This window comes from Plecotus auritus (assembly GCF_963455305.1).
Source record: "Plecotus auritus genome assembly, chromosome: 3".
Classification (NCBI taxonomy): Eukaryota; Metazoa; Chordata; class Mammalia; order Chiroptera; family Vespertilionidae; genus Plecotus; species Plecotus auritus.
The window spans coordinates 22,996,297-23,013,103 of record NC_137772.1 but is presented as its reverse complement, the minus strand read 5'-3'; the positions used below and the strand labels follow the sequence as shown (position 1 = coordinate 23,013,103).

The following is a 16,807-nucleotide window of genomic DNA, read 5'->3' as shown; positions in this document are numbered from 1 at the left end:
AAATATTTCTGACTGAAGAGGTCTCATGTCTCTACAGTAACTCAGCTCTTCATGGTAGCATGAAAGCAACCATAGACAATACATAAGTGAATGAGCATGGCTGTGTTCTAATAAGACTTTATTTAGAGAACTCAAATGTGACTGTCATACAGTTTTCCCATGTCACACAATATTACTTTTCTTTGATTCTTCCCCTCACCCCCCACCCCAACCATTTTAAAACATGTAAAACCTATTCTAGCTTCTGGGCTATAGACAGCAGATGGTGGACCCGTGCCCCCCACACTGTACTAAAAACCCAACCTAGGTTTCCAGAGGTAGTCACTGTCTGAAGGAAGATTAGACTGAACTCTTTTGGTGCTGCATTTGGAAAGAAGCACCTAGAGGGCCAACATTGTGAATCCCAGAGCTACATGTTTTGCCTCAAGTACTCTGTCCACTTTATCCTCAGTAACTGCTCCAGATCTTGGACATTTCAAGACTAGCAAGGAAGACTTGGGCATACGAACACAATAAGAAACTTTAGGAGAGGCACACAGAATATGTTTGGGAGGTTGTAATGAATCTCTGTCCCAACACAACATTTTAAAAAAAATAATAAATCCGTGGGGGTGAGAGGGAAGGTGTTATAAATACACCTGCCTAGATGGAGAGGAGCAGAGTGGAGAATGACTCCCGTCAGCCACTTGATTCTGAAAAGTCCTGCAAATGTCCTCCTGATATGTAGAAAAGGCACCCGGGGCTAAAGGAAGCTACATGATCAAAAAGGACAGAAATATAACTCTCATTTGGCACAGGTCTCTAAACATATTGGAGCAATAAAATGTGCTCCCCAAAGCACGTTTCAGATTTATTCTCTGAATTTATATAAGGATGCTTGCTCAGCATAACATAAACAAATCTCACATTCCACTTAATTTTTAGTAGATACATATAGGAGCATATCAGCCTTATTAAAAATGATTTAATTAGCTTTGCGATAAACAGACATCCTATTAAACTACATTTACCTATCTATGCCAGAATAATTAATATATAGAAAACCCTAAAATCCCAATGCAATAAGCTATTCCTCAGACATCTGAATTATTTTACTGCTTGCTTATGTGCAAATGCACTATGGCTTTTTGAAAATTAGTATACCATATATTCATTTGGTCATCTTCATACCACCCTTTTAAAATTATGCTGACCCAAATATATGTGATCCATTTCGCTTCCTAATTATATTGGTGCATTTGGACACCAGCAAATAAATGCACACACAATTCAGATAGCATTGTTAATACTAGAAAAGAGAATACATAGCAATAGTTAATTTAAAAAATTCCCTGAATATCTTTGTTTGAAATGAAATAACATTTAGCAAAAACAATAGTCCTGAAATTCAGGTTGAATGCCTTTAAGTAAAACTTATTTTTTTCTTTGAAAAATGTTTGAAGTAGTAAATGCTTGTTCTCATCTTAGATGCTTCAAATTGTTCTATTGTATGTACCAAACTTTGGGGAACCTTTTATCATAGAATTTTCAAATTCTGACTGAGGTAATTTTGAAAAATAAGATTTTCTTTTTTGGTGATGTCCTAAAGCTGCTGTATGCTATGAGATTATATACTCTGTAAATTTTAGGAATTTCCTTTGAACATTCTGTGTCCTCAGTACTATTCATTTGTCATAAGCCCTATGGACTCAGTGACTTTATCTTTTCCCTTGGAACCCACCCTGAAAGAATACAGATAAACTGTAAAAAGCACATGCTAAGACAGCTTTAATAGAGGTATTCACCTAAGTTCACTGAATAGTAATGGTTTATTAAGTTTAATTTTCTTTGCTAGCCTACATGTTTCTATTCACTTGAGTTCCTGGGGGTTGTTTTATTACCATGATTAATTTCATCTGTCTGAGACTTCCCCACCACCCCATCCCTGAACCCCAGTTAAAATCCCATACTTAATGTAGAAACCAGGGCAGAATTAGGAACATAAATCTTACCTTAATAATTTCACTAACCTGTGTGCGGGGGCCACAAACTGAATTTTTATATTGAATCTGTTTCCAAAAGACACTTTCAATCGTGGAAATTAGGTTAGATTAATCATGGAAATTAGGTTAGATTTTAGGATTTTTGGAAATATTTACTGCTACTTCTGTTTTGTTCTTTGGGCAAAAACAGGAGGGGAGGCTTGGAGGAACCATGAGACATGGTATGTTAGGTCTTTAAATACTACTGTAAGAGGGCTGATTTTATGAAAAGGAAAAATCACTAGGTGTTCGTTCACTGTGAATTTAGAGATACCACCCTTTCTTTAGGTCTTGAAAGCTGTGATTCAAATGCAGGTGTCTTGGGAAATGGTAACTCTATATCCTAAATCAGTTAATAGAGGTCAGATAACAGCAATGGAGGAAGGCACAGGTCTGAAGCTCTGAAGAGCTACCCACGGCACATTACGCTTATAGCTGGACTTTTGCTCGAGTTCCAGATAACAAAGCTTTTATTTTAGCTACTCAGAACCATATTACCAGGGGGTCAATAAACCTATTCACAAGCTGTAAGCTATTCTTGTGACTGAGAATGATTTTCCTACTAAAATATAGAAGGGGACCACATTTGAGTTGTAGCATCCCATCCTTAGCATCAAAGAAACCTCACAACTGGTACACGCCATAATTTCATTCAGAATTTAGGATCTCACTTCACCTAAGTGAGAAGGGAGCACTTGCACCTGTAACATGAGGGCAGCAAATTTGTTTATATTCTACAAACTATTGCCATGTATATTGAGACAACTATTTTTAATATTAAAAAGTATATTTAAAAACATCATTTTTTTAAGTAGACTGGCAGTATAAAAAGTGAAAACTAAACTAAGCTTAGCTGCCTATAATCAATTGGGAAACATCATAAGAATAATGCATAATCCTACTGTATAGTACCAAATAGGGAAGTGAGACATAGTCATAAAGAAAAAAATCTTAATATCCCTGCTATCATCCTAATTGTCTTATTTAATGAAAGCCTCTCTTATGTGACCAAAATCAATCCTACGTCTGGTTTTTTAAATGCAAATAGAAAAGAAAAACACATGTATTGTGTACGGTAGTAACTGGACACGCCATAAGCATGTGATTCATTCATCAAGCTTTCATGTACAAACTTTAAAAAAAAAAAATATATATATTTTATTGATTTTTTTTACAGAGAGGAAGGGAGAGGAATAGAGAGTTAGAAACATCTATGAGAGAGAAACATTGAACAGCTGCCTCCTGCACACCCCCTTACTGGGGATGTGCCCACAACCAAGGTACATGCCCTTGACCGGAATTGAACCTGGGACCCTTACGTCTGCAGGCCAATGCTCTATCCACTGAGCCAAACCAGTTAGGGCTCATGTACAAATGTCACCTCACTGGGCATTCAACAGACAGCAAAGCAGCTTTCAGGGTAAAGCCAGCCGGTTACATCACCGAAATGTAACCTGTGCCTATTGCCTGGAAGAAAGCTGGGATGGAGCACCCAAAGGAAAGGACACAGGTCTTTAAAAACATGCTGAGTTCCATACTTTTTGCCCTAAAAGTGCTGCTTTAATTCTTTGAGGCCAACAAATTTGGCAATATACTTTCCCTCCTACTTTTTCCTTTTGCCTATTCAATTGTCTGGATGCTTCCTTCTTTGGAAAATGTATTAAGAGCCCTGGAGCTTCCAGGACAGCCTGTGAGTTGTCAGATGAGAACAAAGCCAATTGTGGACCTTGTTTTCAGTTCTCCAGTTTTATTCCTGACAGGACAAATCCATGTTAATTTTTCATATGTGGAAATGAAGGGCATTGAAAACTACCAAATCATATCTCTACTTTTCTTTGAATTGGGGTATGCCATGGACAAAGAGGTCTCATTTAAATTAATTTTCCACTTCAATAACCTCGAAACATTTTCAAACATCCTGAGGGTGATGCAGAATGACCACCATTTGTTCCAAAAGGAAAGACCACTGTGCTAATCCTGAATGAGGGAAGGGCTGAATGTCTATACCTCTCCCTTTGCAAAATACTATGTGCTTGAATAAAACCTCACGAATAATTGGGGGAGAAAGTTAATCACTTAAAGGATACTGTAATAAACTAGGTATAATCCTTCCTATAATTTCATTTTCTCAAATTATGAAAACATCCTATTCAGACACCCTGGCATTGTCTGGTTTTTCAGTATTGCTTGAGACAGCATTGTGCATGGGGGTTATTTAGACTCTAAAGGGGACTTGGTATGTCCATCTTTTCTGAAAAGTAAATTATCTTAAAGAAAGAAAGCTTATTTCCTCAAAGATCAGGACAAATTTACCCCTTGCCTAGAAGGTACAGGAGGATGACTTTGGTTCTCCTGGAGGAACATAAAGAGCTGCTTGCCCATACTGCTTTAAGGATGAACACCTGCCACTTACAAACTCTATACAGCTTGTTCATGGCTAAACTTGTCTCAGGGCTGTCATTTTCAGCTTCATGTTATTGGGGAGTTTCATGAGTCATTGACTTTGGTGGAATGAAGCCCAAATGCCATCACTTTACTGTGTTAGATCCCGCTGGCTTCACTGTAAGGGCTCTTTAAATTTCAGACCCTGCGTAAGTCCACTGGGCCAGAACCTGAAAATCTGATTTGAACTTCCTCAGATTTTACCTCCAAGGACCTACACAATGCTATCCCCTTATATATTAACTAGTGGCCCGGTGCACAAAATTCGTGCACATTAAAAGGGGGACCCAGAGTCAAGTCCCCACCAACCCACATAAGCCTCAAAATTGTGTGAGACCCAAACCTGGCCATCCCCCCGCCCCATTGGGCTAGATCCAGACCCAGCCAGTCGCATCTTTGTCAAGCCCTGCCGGCAGGGGGCGTAGCCTCAGGTCCCCTGGCCTGGTGCCAGGACGGGGGCGGGGGGGCATGCCTTGAGGTCCCCCATCAAGCCCTGCTAGGTGGGGGACATGGCCTGAGATCCCCTGTCAAGCCCCGTTGGGTGGGGGACATGGCCTGAGGTCCCCCATCAAGCCCTACCAGGTTGGGGGAGGCGCAGCCTCAGGTCCCCCGGCCCGGCACTGGGAAGGGGGCACAGCCTCAGACCCCCGTCAAGCCCCACTGGGAGGGGGGTGCAGCCTCAGGTCCCCGGTCAAGCCCCGCTGGGCAGGGGGCATGGCCTGAGGTCCCCTGTCAAGCCCCACTGTGTGGGGGGCGTGGCCTGAGGTCCCCTGTCAAGCCCTGCTGGGTGGGGGGCATGGCCTGAGGTCCCCTGTCAAGCCCCGCCAGGCATGGGGGTGCAGCCCAGGTCCCCTGGCCCGGTGCTGGGGCGGGGGGTGCAACCTGAGGTCCCCCGGCCTGGTGCCGGGGTGCGGGGTATGGCCTGAAGTCCCCTGTCAAGCCCCACCTAGTGGGGGGCACGGCCTGAGGTTCCCCGGCCTGGCGCTGGGGCGGGTGGAGCAGCCTGAGGTCCCTTAGCCCAGCACCAGGAGGGGAAGTGCATCTTGAGGTCCCCTGTCAAGCCCCACTGGGTGTGGGGGGTGCCTCAGGTCCCCTGGCCTGGTGCCAGGGCAGGGGTTGCGGCCTGAGGTCCCCCGGCCTGGCGCTGGGGTAGGGGGAAAGGCCTGATGACCCTGTCAAGCCCTGCTGGGTGGGGGGTGTGGCCTGAGTTCCCCCAGCCTGATGCCAGGGCGGGGGGCACAGCCTGAGGACCCCTGTCAAGCCCTGCCAGATGGGGGGCACAGCCTGAGGTCCCCTGTCAAGCTCTGCCAGGTGGGGGACTTGGCCTGAGGTCCCCTGTCAAGCCCCATGGGGTCACGGGGGCAGGGGAGGGCATAGCCTCAGGTCCCTGCTGATTGCTGGTTAAGGCTCCTTAAAGGGAACTTGGCCTCAGCTGTGGCTGCAGTCATCTTTGTGATGGAGTGATGGTCATTTAGCATATTCCCTCTTTATTAGATAGGATTCTCCTTAAAAGAGTCATGAAGATTGTTTTTTAGAAATGGTGGCCACACATCCATTTCTACATTTAAGCATTAGAGTGTATTTCCTAGCCTCAAGCTTTTAGAACTGAGAAAGCTTAGTTTGGTGTAATCATAATAAATCCTGAAACACAGGAATGGAAACATGCAGTCTCAGTGGCCACTGGAGTGACCCTGCACAGTGGTCTTCCTGTCTTTTCTCATCTTCTTCTCTTTTCTCCTCCCTCCTTTCTTCGCCCATAAGAAAGCTGAAGCTGGGACTGTTCACTTCTAGTGAATTCTCAACAGTTATTCAGAGACAGATTAATAAGCTGCCTTGTGACCTTCCTCTGTCCTCTCCCACTGCTCTCTGGCCTTTTCGCCATTGCAATGCTTCCAGTTAAGGGGGTGGACAGAAAGAATGAAAGGGTATGACCTTAGGGTGAGAAGATTCTGCTTGTCATTAGAGGTCCTGTTAAAAGATTTGGTGGAAAACCAAGTTATTATAGTAATGTGCGTTTCAGCTGCGAGGTTTGAAGTATTTCATTTGTTTATGATTTCTTCACCATCACCCATGAATACTAACATCTGAAATACACTTGAACTATTTCAACCAGTTGACCAATAAGAAATCTGTCTCTTTGGAAGTGCTTACACATTTTCAAATAAGTATACTATTATTTTCTTTAAAGGTATTAATAAGATGTAATTTATCTGCTATTTTCCATTTTGGAGTTCTTTCTTCCATTTTGGCTGCTTCCTCTCTATCTATCCTCCCATATCTCATGCACTTTATCCAGCACCTGTTCCCATAACAACTTGGTCAAGCTGGCTATGTTTTCAGAAGGGTATCTGGACTATGAAAATCATGAGATCTTAAAAAAAGAATTATCTAATGGTTTCAGGTACTATCTATGACCTGAGAGAAAAGACAGGAATTCTCCACAATGTGCCATGTAACTTGCTTTCTTTTGAGACCAACTTTCAACATCCTTTGATGCTTGTTATAACTATTTTATTTATTAGAAGGCAAGTGTTTAAGATCAAGTGCACTATCTAATGAAAAAGTTCATGTCATTCATTTAAGAAAAGTTTACTGAATTTACCCTAATATGATACATTTAACTATAATAAAAAAGTAAAGTATCATAAAAATACAAAGTGCTGCGGAGATGGGACTTTGAGTTGAAGCAGCTTCCATTATTATTTAATTTGCCTAGTCCTCAGCAATGCTGCCCACCATCAACTCCTGTGCAATCAATTCTTCAGATCTCAGCCCTATCCCTCTACCCATCACATGTGGCCAAGAACACTGAAACTGAGAATAATTGCAGCTGAATTTATAGAATAAATGTGCAATCTCAGCTTTGATATGCAGCAAGTATGGATTCTGAGTAATAGTCAGAGTTTGCTCACAGAATCTATTACTGCAACTGTTACTTATGACATTATTTGCTAGTCTGGGAGCTTATTTAGTGCGATCCATATGCCAGGCGAGTTGCAAGGCCACCTGTGTTGCTGCCTTATAGCACAGCACTGGCATTTTTCACATTCTCATTGATTGCTCTACTAAGCTTTTAACTTCATATTCCATCTCTTTTCTCTCCTATTCAGATCTAAGTAGAAACTTGTTTGGCAAAAAGGCAGATTATCATCAGTGACATTTGCATTTACCAAAAAGAGGGTAAGAACATTTTCACAGGCAAGTAAATAAAAGCAAATGATTCTCTCCACTTCCTTTGCAAACTCTTCCTTCATGATTTGAGGGCTGTTGCTTTACTAGCTTTTTAACACTTTTGGAAATTAAGAAGAGGGGAAGAATCAGGTAAATGTCACAAAATCAAGGTCGGTGAATTCTCTGCATAGAAAGATGAACTATGTGATTATCTTTCTCTTGTGCTGCCACAGTTGATGAACTATCAAGTTGCAGAAGGCTTTCTTACCCAAATACAGTATATGGGCATACTGACAGTATCGATTTCTGCAGTCTTACACACATTGATGATCAGTTCTGTACTAGATCATTTATAACCATGAGAGCGAGACCAGTGATTTGGGATTGCACAATAGAAAGTTGTGACAAATTACATAGGAAAATCCCCTTCATCTCTGTCACGTGTTTCTTCCCATGTAGAAGAAAATCTATTTTTGGTACATTAATGAAAACATAAAAGGCATCCGACAGTTTCTGCAAAATGAGAATGAGCTAACATGATGCAAGGTGATTTTCAGCAGGCTTTCTCCTGTTCTCTGAATGCCTTGGTGGCCATCTCGGCTGGAAACACAGCAGCCTGCAGAAGACCCTACCCTGTGCTTCCCCTCCTAAGAGGCTGGGATGCAGACTCTGGCTGAAGCAATAAGATCCTATGGAAGTTTTACTGAGTAAGGGCAGGCTCATTTAAATAAGGGGCCAGCAAACTATGTACTATAGGCCAGATAGGCGTCTTTGCCTGTTCTTTAATACAGTTTATTGGCACACATTCATGCCTATGCTCTGTTGATTCATACTACAGGAGCAGAGCTGAATTGTTGCCAAGTAGTTGCAACAGACCCCATATGGTCTAAACCAGTGGTCGCCAACCTTTTGGATCTCATGGACCACCAGTGATCTGTGGACCACCGGTTGGTGACCGCTGCTCCAAAGATTTTCTTAAACCAGTGGTCATCAACCTTTCGGATCTCACGGACCACTGGTTGGCGACCGCTGGTTTAAACTATATACTGTGTGGCATTCCTTCCCAACAGAAGAATCTTGTAAAAGTTTGCTGACCCCTAGTTTACATCATTCTTACTTCATAATTAGAGTACATTTGGAGAGTTAAATTAGAGAATACAGGGGAGGGCAGGAAGTGCCATTCACTGATGTTGAATATGTTAATGAGATTTAAAGATAGAAGTAGATTACATATATACATATATTCATGCTATTCCAATTTGCTATTCATTGTGAAAATGTCAAAGGGAGTAACTAGCATTTTTGGAAAATCTACATTTTCTAGGGACCATGTTAGAAATTTTTCAAAAAGTAGGTCATCTATATTTCTTAGGTCAAGGAAGTTTAGACATTCCTGGAGAAGGGAATCTTCTAAAATAAAAGCAAGCCCACAAATAGACACATCAAGTGCTCACATTTCTTGACATTGGACCCTGGAGGGGGCAGTCTGCTCCTGTGTAGCCCTTTATTGTTCATTAGAGCTCAGAGACAAAAAGGTGTGAACCTCAGTCTCCCAGTTTGAGATGCATTTTCCCTGCTGTGCAAGGTCAGAAACTAATGTCTTTAGAGGCAGTCACTGTAGTTCTCTTACATATACTGTAAATGGAGAATAAAATGGAACAAGGCGGGAACATGCACAAGCTCATTCAGCAAATTAATGACAGCATCCATGGAACCTCTGAAGAGTTTGTGGTAATTACTTCATATAAATGATGAATTAAAAAACATAAATTATTCCCTGGCTGGCATGGCTCAGTGGCTGAGTGTCGACTTATGAAATAGGAGGTCAGGGTTTGATTCCCAGCCAGGGCACATGCTCGGGTTTCAGGCTCAATCCCTGGTGTGGGGTGTGCAGGAGACAGCTGATCAATGATTCTTTCATCATTGATGTTTCTATTTCTCTCTACCTGTCCATCTCTGAAATCAATAAAAATATATTAAAAAATAATTCATAAACTTTTATAGCCAGGTGGATTGAACAAGGAGGGCCCTGCAGATCTTTTGAGTCCCTGCCCAATGTTATTTTAAACCAAAATCTGTTTTCTGAATTAGTTTTTCATTCTTGTAGCCATGCTGGTCAGAAAGCAAAATTGCCATGGTGTTCATCTTATAAATGAGATATATTATCCTGTTTCAGAGAATATTTCAGAAATATTCAAATTAATATTTTTTTCCTGTCTTCTGACTCACATTTGTATATTTTCATTTTCTATATATGTCCTTTCAAGAATGGATCTGTTCTTTTTGGGCCTGCTGCCTCTGTAAATTCCATTTTCTCTTGAAGCGATGTCTCCTTCTGATTTTCCTCGGTGAGCCTGACTACTTTCTAGTGGGGTCCTTACTCTTGCATTCTGGATCCCTTTCGGAATAGGAATAGCACTCTGTTCTTTGTTGGCAGACATCTACCTCACTTTCAGAGAAGAAAGAGTCAGGTAGCATGTCTGTGAAAGTAAAGAACAAAAAATGGAAATGACGGAGCAAGCCAAACAGTAGGAAACGAAGGCTTTGCATAAAAAATAAAAATAAAAAAATAGTCCCATAGAAAAGGGAAATAAAATGGTTCTGGCAAAACTACTTGTTCTCTTTTATATTCATTTTGGAGCATGCAAGGTGGGTTCGGGAGAGAGGAGATATTATTTGTCAATGCCTGCCCCTGCTAGTTATCCATTAAGGGCAGCTAAAACCTGCCTGCCCATCTCTAGTGCTCTGGTGGCATCACCTTGCTTTTTCTTATCTACTCTCAACTCAACAACGTTAGCTCAATAATGAGCAGTGTTGGTTTAAGCAGCAGATGCATTCACGGTGCCTGGACAAACTTTTGCTTGTCTAATGCCCTCTGCCTACACACCTGAGAGTTATCCTCATACTTCCTTTTTTGTATGGAGGCACCTACCTCTGTAGGCTGAGCTTGTCTCCATTAAGGGTTAGGTAATGCTTAAGGTTACCTGTTGGTAAGGAGGAGATTTGAGAAACTTGTTTCTTTGTGTATCTCTGTCTCAAGACTGTGCTGTGTTCCCTCACGAGCACCAATGTGACATAGCCTAACCCTCCTATTTGTGTGGCTCAGTTAGCAAGCCTGGAGATGGGAGCACGGCCAAAGTAGGGCTTTTTTGTTATGTCCCCAAAGGCAGAGTGGGGTGGCACTTACTTAGCTGGACCTCACATGAAATATGGCCAGAGGAATCAAAGAACTCAGAGCCTGGTAAGCACAAAGGTACCCACAACCCACTTCATTCTTCAAAGCTCTTTGAGTAAAATACTCTTTCAGAAGTTGCCCCCAATTACCTGTTGATGCTGTTTTTCTGTGCTAACATCTGCCAGTCCTTGCCTTTGGCATTGGGGGTGTCAAATGTAGCACAGATCCGCTGTCTGATGGAGTAGGGGATTTTGAAGGCTCTGGGGCCAGTCTGTGCAGGGAAAGTGCTGTCCTCTTGTGCAAAGAAAGTGATGGTTTCTCTTTCACTCTGAAAGCAGACAAGGAAGGCATGATCAGATCCAAGTAGAAGCATACCTGATTAACACTTCTATTTTTTTAAGAAAATCTGTGTTAACACACACACACACACACACACAATGCTTGCCTATTGTGATGAACTCTATAAAATAGACTGACAAGTTCCCCTCTCTACTAAAGTAGTAAATAACTCTGCCGTAGTGTAGTGAATCATGTGCTGGAGATTTATAATAGCCTCTCCCACTCAGGAGAGTCACAATGATCAGCTTCCTACATCTGACAATATATCAGGTGAGAGCAGACTTAAGATTTTTATGGTTTTTGTTTGTTTTGTTTTTGGGGAGAGATCTAGAATCACTAGGATGAAACTACCAAATGGCAGATTTCAGTTCAGTACAAGGAATGATGCTCTGAGAGTCAGGACTGACCAAAGATGATGGCTGGGAAGCCACTTGTCAGAAAAGCTACAAATGGAAACAGATCATATGCTGATGATCTTAAAGTTTATGTGATTCTATAGAAAAAAAATGTGGTCTTGTTTTAGAATTAAATTGTTTTGGTAGAATATGATCCAGCATGAGTCAGTGATGAGACCTTGACTAGTCTGTGGAGTGGTGCAGGCTGGAAGGCTCTGCCTGCTGTCTGCACCTGCCCTTGCTTCTGATTTAGAGTTGTTCAGTGAGGATTTGTTATTTTAGTACATCACAGCAATTGGGTCATCATATCCAACATGAAATCATACAGAAATGGGCCACACTGGAGTGGATACTGATAACTTTATGTAGACTGACAGGATTTTAAGGCCTGAAAAGTATTTTATTGTATAATTCCCATGATTATTACGTTACAAGACATATTTCCTGACTTAAGGCAGGACAATGTGCTTAGAAAGTATGGTAGAAACTAGGAATAGAGGAAGAAAAGGAATTCTATGCCAGAAAACATGGTAGTTATTATAAAATAGTATCCAAATGTGTTAATACATGAAAAGGTGGCTTGCCAATGAAGCTGAAAACATTGAAAGTATCCATGCCATAGGAGTGCAGTAGACAGAGAAATGGCTTCTGGAAGCCCTCCTGGTATCTAGGAATTGACCAAATCACCAAGCTCTATCTTCACTGTTGGTAGAAGAAAGACCACCTTGATACTTAAAGTCTTCAGAGAAAATGAATAGAGTGGTATAGTTTGAAGGTGAATGAAATATTATGAGATTAACTCTAAAAATAAGTATTTTTCTATTTACTAACACTTTACTAAGTGTGCCCCATTTCTCTTATACATTTTCCAAATTTAAATATTTTTCCATGCATAAGGATGACACTTTATGTAACATTTATGATGTATTCTAAAAGACATCTGGGCCAAGTAATAAGAATCCTGTACATACATCACACTTTTTGATTGTTTAAATTAAATATTCAGAGGAACAGTAGATTTTCATGCTCTGCACATCTGAGATAAGCAGCTGCTACCTGGTTAGCTTGGGAGTTGTAAATCAATGAGAAATTCCAAGTATTCTGTCTTTTTGTAACAGACAAATCATCCCCAACTTCCACACTTTTGGAAGAAAGATAAGAGAAATTGCTTTAAGGAAAAATTGTAACATGTAAGATTCCCAATTAAAGTTGTTTCTACCAAAAAATAGATTCTTCAATAATATGGTATTAATAAGGAATGATGAAATAAGTTACTTGATGATTCTTCCCTTCTCTTCCATATTAGTATAATTTTTAGATCAGTGATACCCTTGCTTTATAGAGTGTAAATTGGTGATAATTGTTAGTTAATTCAGTTGGGTTAAATTTAAGAAGAACCAGCCTGCTTCTAAAGATTGATACAATAATAGCCACTCTAAAGAACAAAAAGATATATTATCTTAATTACTGAAATAATTTTTAAGTGTGAGAGGATATGAATGATTGTATTTATCTTGTAGATAAGAGGCATGGAGGAATATGATGGATGTGAGACTGAACATAACGAACCAAATACTTTTAATGAGAATAATCACTGCATTTAGATATTTAAAATCAATATTATTTTATATACATAATTATATACATGTGTTTCTTTTACCTCTCATGGTTCCATTGTTAAATTCATGAAATAGCAACACTAAGATAATCCATTAAAGTATTAAAGTAAGGTAGGAATTGGGAGCCCTAAACCTAAATATACAGGGACTTTGGGAGGAGGGGAGTTATTAAAAATGTATTTCAAAGAAATCTTTAAAAATCTTCAAAAGTTTTAGATCCTTATTATTATTATAATTTTATTAATTAATAAAACCCTATTACTAACTTATTAAAAACCTAGTGGCCATGAAATATAATGCAATTTAATAATTGCTCTGCTATTCCTGATTCACTGATTGTTACAGATCTGGTCTGGAATTTATTTTGCTTCCTCCCCATCTAATCTCAATTTTTCAGCAGTTTATGTATCTTCACTTTTCCTTGAACCATCTACCACAAAAACCAATATATTTTTAAGGAGAAAAGGATGGTTTTTATTTATCAAATATATCACCAGATGTATGCTTTTCCAAGGAGTGAGAGTCCTAAATTTGGAAGGACCTTGAGTGATCATTCAATCAAGACAGTTCTTGACAGGAAGATCTATATGTAAGAAATATGTTCTATTCTTCTAGATCTATAGAATACTAGTAAATACTTATTCTAGCCCATCTCATTAATAGTTACACCTCATCCTACAATATTAAGGAAAGAACATCCCAATGTTCATGTATTTTTATACTCAAAGACAAATTGCTGGTGCTGTGATGTTTGTCACTAGTTCCTTAGCCCCCAAAGAGGAGGCTTTTATTCTGGACAAGGCCCATAGTTAGGACTGATAAATTAGGCCTCCTTGACTGCGATCCTGGCGTAGCATGGTATGGAAATTCATCTAGTTTTTGGTCTTGAAGTCAGCTCAGTAGGGGACTCTGGCTATTCTATGACCTTGAACAAGAAGTTTGACATCTTTGAGATTGTGATAGCATGTACAATTGTTATAATAGTAATCCATGGAGTTGTAAAGGTTGTACTAGTATGTGAAAGCACATAAAATGGTGCTTGAAATTTAGTGGCTTTCCAGAAAATTATCAATTTTCTTCTGACATAAGAAATTATAACAAACTAAATTTGCCTAAGAATTACAGTCTATTCCAAAGAGATGGAGATATCCTGGGCCAAGTTCCAGCAGGAACAAAAAACTTGAAGCAATTAATAAAACAATCCTTACAGGATCAAAGGTGTTCAAAAGCTTCTAAAATGCAGTAGCTTACAAATTGGATGACTGTCGTCAACACTGAATATCTAAGTATTATTCTCATATTTGCCTCCTTTTATCAACAGATACTATGATATTACCTTCTTCAAGGCATTTCAAAGTGATTGTAAACTTTGTGAAGCATTAAAAAAGTCACTGGAGAGTAAAGCATAAGATTATATTTATTAGCTCATTTTCCTTTTATGCACTTCAAAAATTTATTTAAGGAGCAAAGGTACCAGGATGTATCAACTCTATCACATTCCTTTTACATAAATATTCTGTAATAACAGAATTTGATCTGTAATATCTGAGCACCTTAAAAAATAAAAATCTTTTAAACTTAAAATTCTTCTGTTGACCTGTTAACGTATTTAAGGCAGTTTGTTTCAGAGGCATCTTTATGTTCTGCCTTTTCCTTAATGATCCTGAATACCAGAAGGAAAACCTAGGTTTTTCTTTTGGTTTTTATTTTAAAACCTTCCTCTGTTTTTTTATTTTACTTTGAAATGTATTGTGTCAAATATGCCATGGCTGTTCAAGAAAGATATTCTAAAAATATCCCACCTAGGTTTCTGGATATACCTTCCCTATCAAAACTACTTTAGCACATAATGCTAATTGGCCATAATGAATGCAAATACTGTATAAACATGTCAGTTAAGACAGCTATCAATTTTGAGGCACAGTCCTTTGGAAAGTCACCCACTCTTCAGAAAAACTATTTGGGGAATTAGCAATACTCATTTTGCATGAACAATGAATTGACATGAGAACGGAGGGAAGTAATAATGCTATAAGGCTACAAATTTTCAAAGAAAAAAAAAACACCTCTGAAATTGAATTGTATGTATACAAAATGTGTTAAACCTTCTGCCAAGTTGAAATGAATGAGTATATATTATTTATATCTTTACACATAAATATGTATGTATGTATGTGTATGTGCACACACATACATACACACACACACACATTCTACAGGTGAACAATAAAATGTATGTGCTTTTCTAAACTAGCCAGGGATTACTTTAGAATTGCTAAAAAGAAGCATCACATGCCTTCCCTGATTCTACCCCGCAGCTACTCTCAAGTAACCAGTTGGAGGGAATGCCTATCACAATCATGGCAGATATCAGGTATCTTTTCACAAAAGTTCCCACTGTGAATTCTCCTTTGACTCCCATTCTAATTCTGCCCTTCAGTAGTGATATGACATTGGACAAGGTCCTTTCCATCTTTGCACTTCCATTTCTTTACTTTGTAGAATGAGATTAATATCTACACTATCTTATATTATTGTATTGATGAGTCTAGGTTTAATGGAAATGGAGATGCATAGAACCTTGAACCTGGAGGGTCTGAGAAACTGTAAGACAATAAGGAGCCATGACCCTGAAGAAGAAATGACAGCTATGGGCAACTGACTTCTGGAAAACTAGTCAGAAGCAACATAAAACTGCACAGTGGTAACCTTGTGCCTCCTGCTGGCACGTGTGTGTCTCAGTTGTACAGAGACCTAATAATGTGTTTCAGATGATGTTACAAGCCTACCATGGACTATTGTTAGACTGCTTGTGGTTTTGTGTATCAAAATCTCTATATCTTCCCCAAAGGTCCCTTCACAGAGCCTAAGTTCTGATGGGTTGTTTCCCTGACCAGTGGGAAGCTCGGTTTAATTCAAAGCTTGAGAAAAAGTATATTTTTCCCTTATCAGTAATAAGGAGTAAAAGAGTTGACGAATGCCAATGAGAGTGAGATGGTGATAATCAGTTTTCAAAAGGTAGAGCTGCCAATGTAAAGGCCAAATGACTTGTCCAATTAATAACGAGGATCAAAAGAGTTAGTGCTACCTGTATACTAGTAGCATGACTGTGATAGGTATATTTTTCTTATTGTCTTTTAGAAATGGGTCAGGAGGCCTGTAGACCTAGTTCTCACCTCTAGGATTGATGTCTGCACTTGGAGGATCTGTTCATGGCCTTTGAGCTGCCGGATGCAGATTTTGCAGGACAGCTGGGTGGTGGTGGGCGTGTAGCGCTCCAGGGAGAAGGCACAGTGCAGGGGCTGCCGGTTGCTGCACCACACGCGGGAGAATGGGACTTCCTGCAGGGAGACAGGGAGAGAAGAGGGCTATGGTGTGCAGAACCTGGCTCAGATGAGACTTAATAGCAATAATTATGGTGATGATGACGATGATTGCAACAGAGATAATTGCCTGAGTGACTTCGGCGGAATTGTTGTAGAAATAATGTTCCAGCATATGCCAAGCAGCACAATGGTAATTAATGTCAATTCCAATTGATAACATTTAAATTCCTCAAGCACACTGCAAGAGCTCAGATTTCACTTGGTGACACAATTAGAAAGAATGCATCAAACATGACTCAGAATGCTTTTCCACTTAAAG

The 16,807-nt window shown here is 39.9% G+C and overlaps 1 protein-coding gene across 9 annotated transcripts in view; it reads right to left on the bottom strand.

Moving 5' to 3' along the window:
• UNC5D (unc-5 netrin receptor D) overlaps window positions 1-16,807 on the bottom strand; it is a 629,157-nt gene that overhangs the window by 98,752 nt on the left and 513,598 nt on the right. For all 9 annotated transcript variants that reach the window (XM_080659992.1, XM_080659990.1, XM_080659987.1 and 6 more), the window contains 2 exons: window positions 16,339-16,503; window positions 10,959-11,137 (listed from right to left, as the gene is read on the bottom strand). In XM_080659992.1, the coding sequence (XP_080516118.1) occupies window positions 10,959-11,137; window positions 16,339-16,503 (344 nt within the window). The remainder of the gene's footprint in view (window positions 1-10,958; window positions 11,138-16,338; window positions 16,504-16,807) is intronic.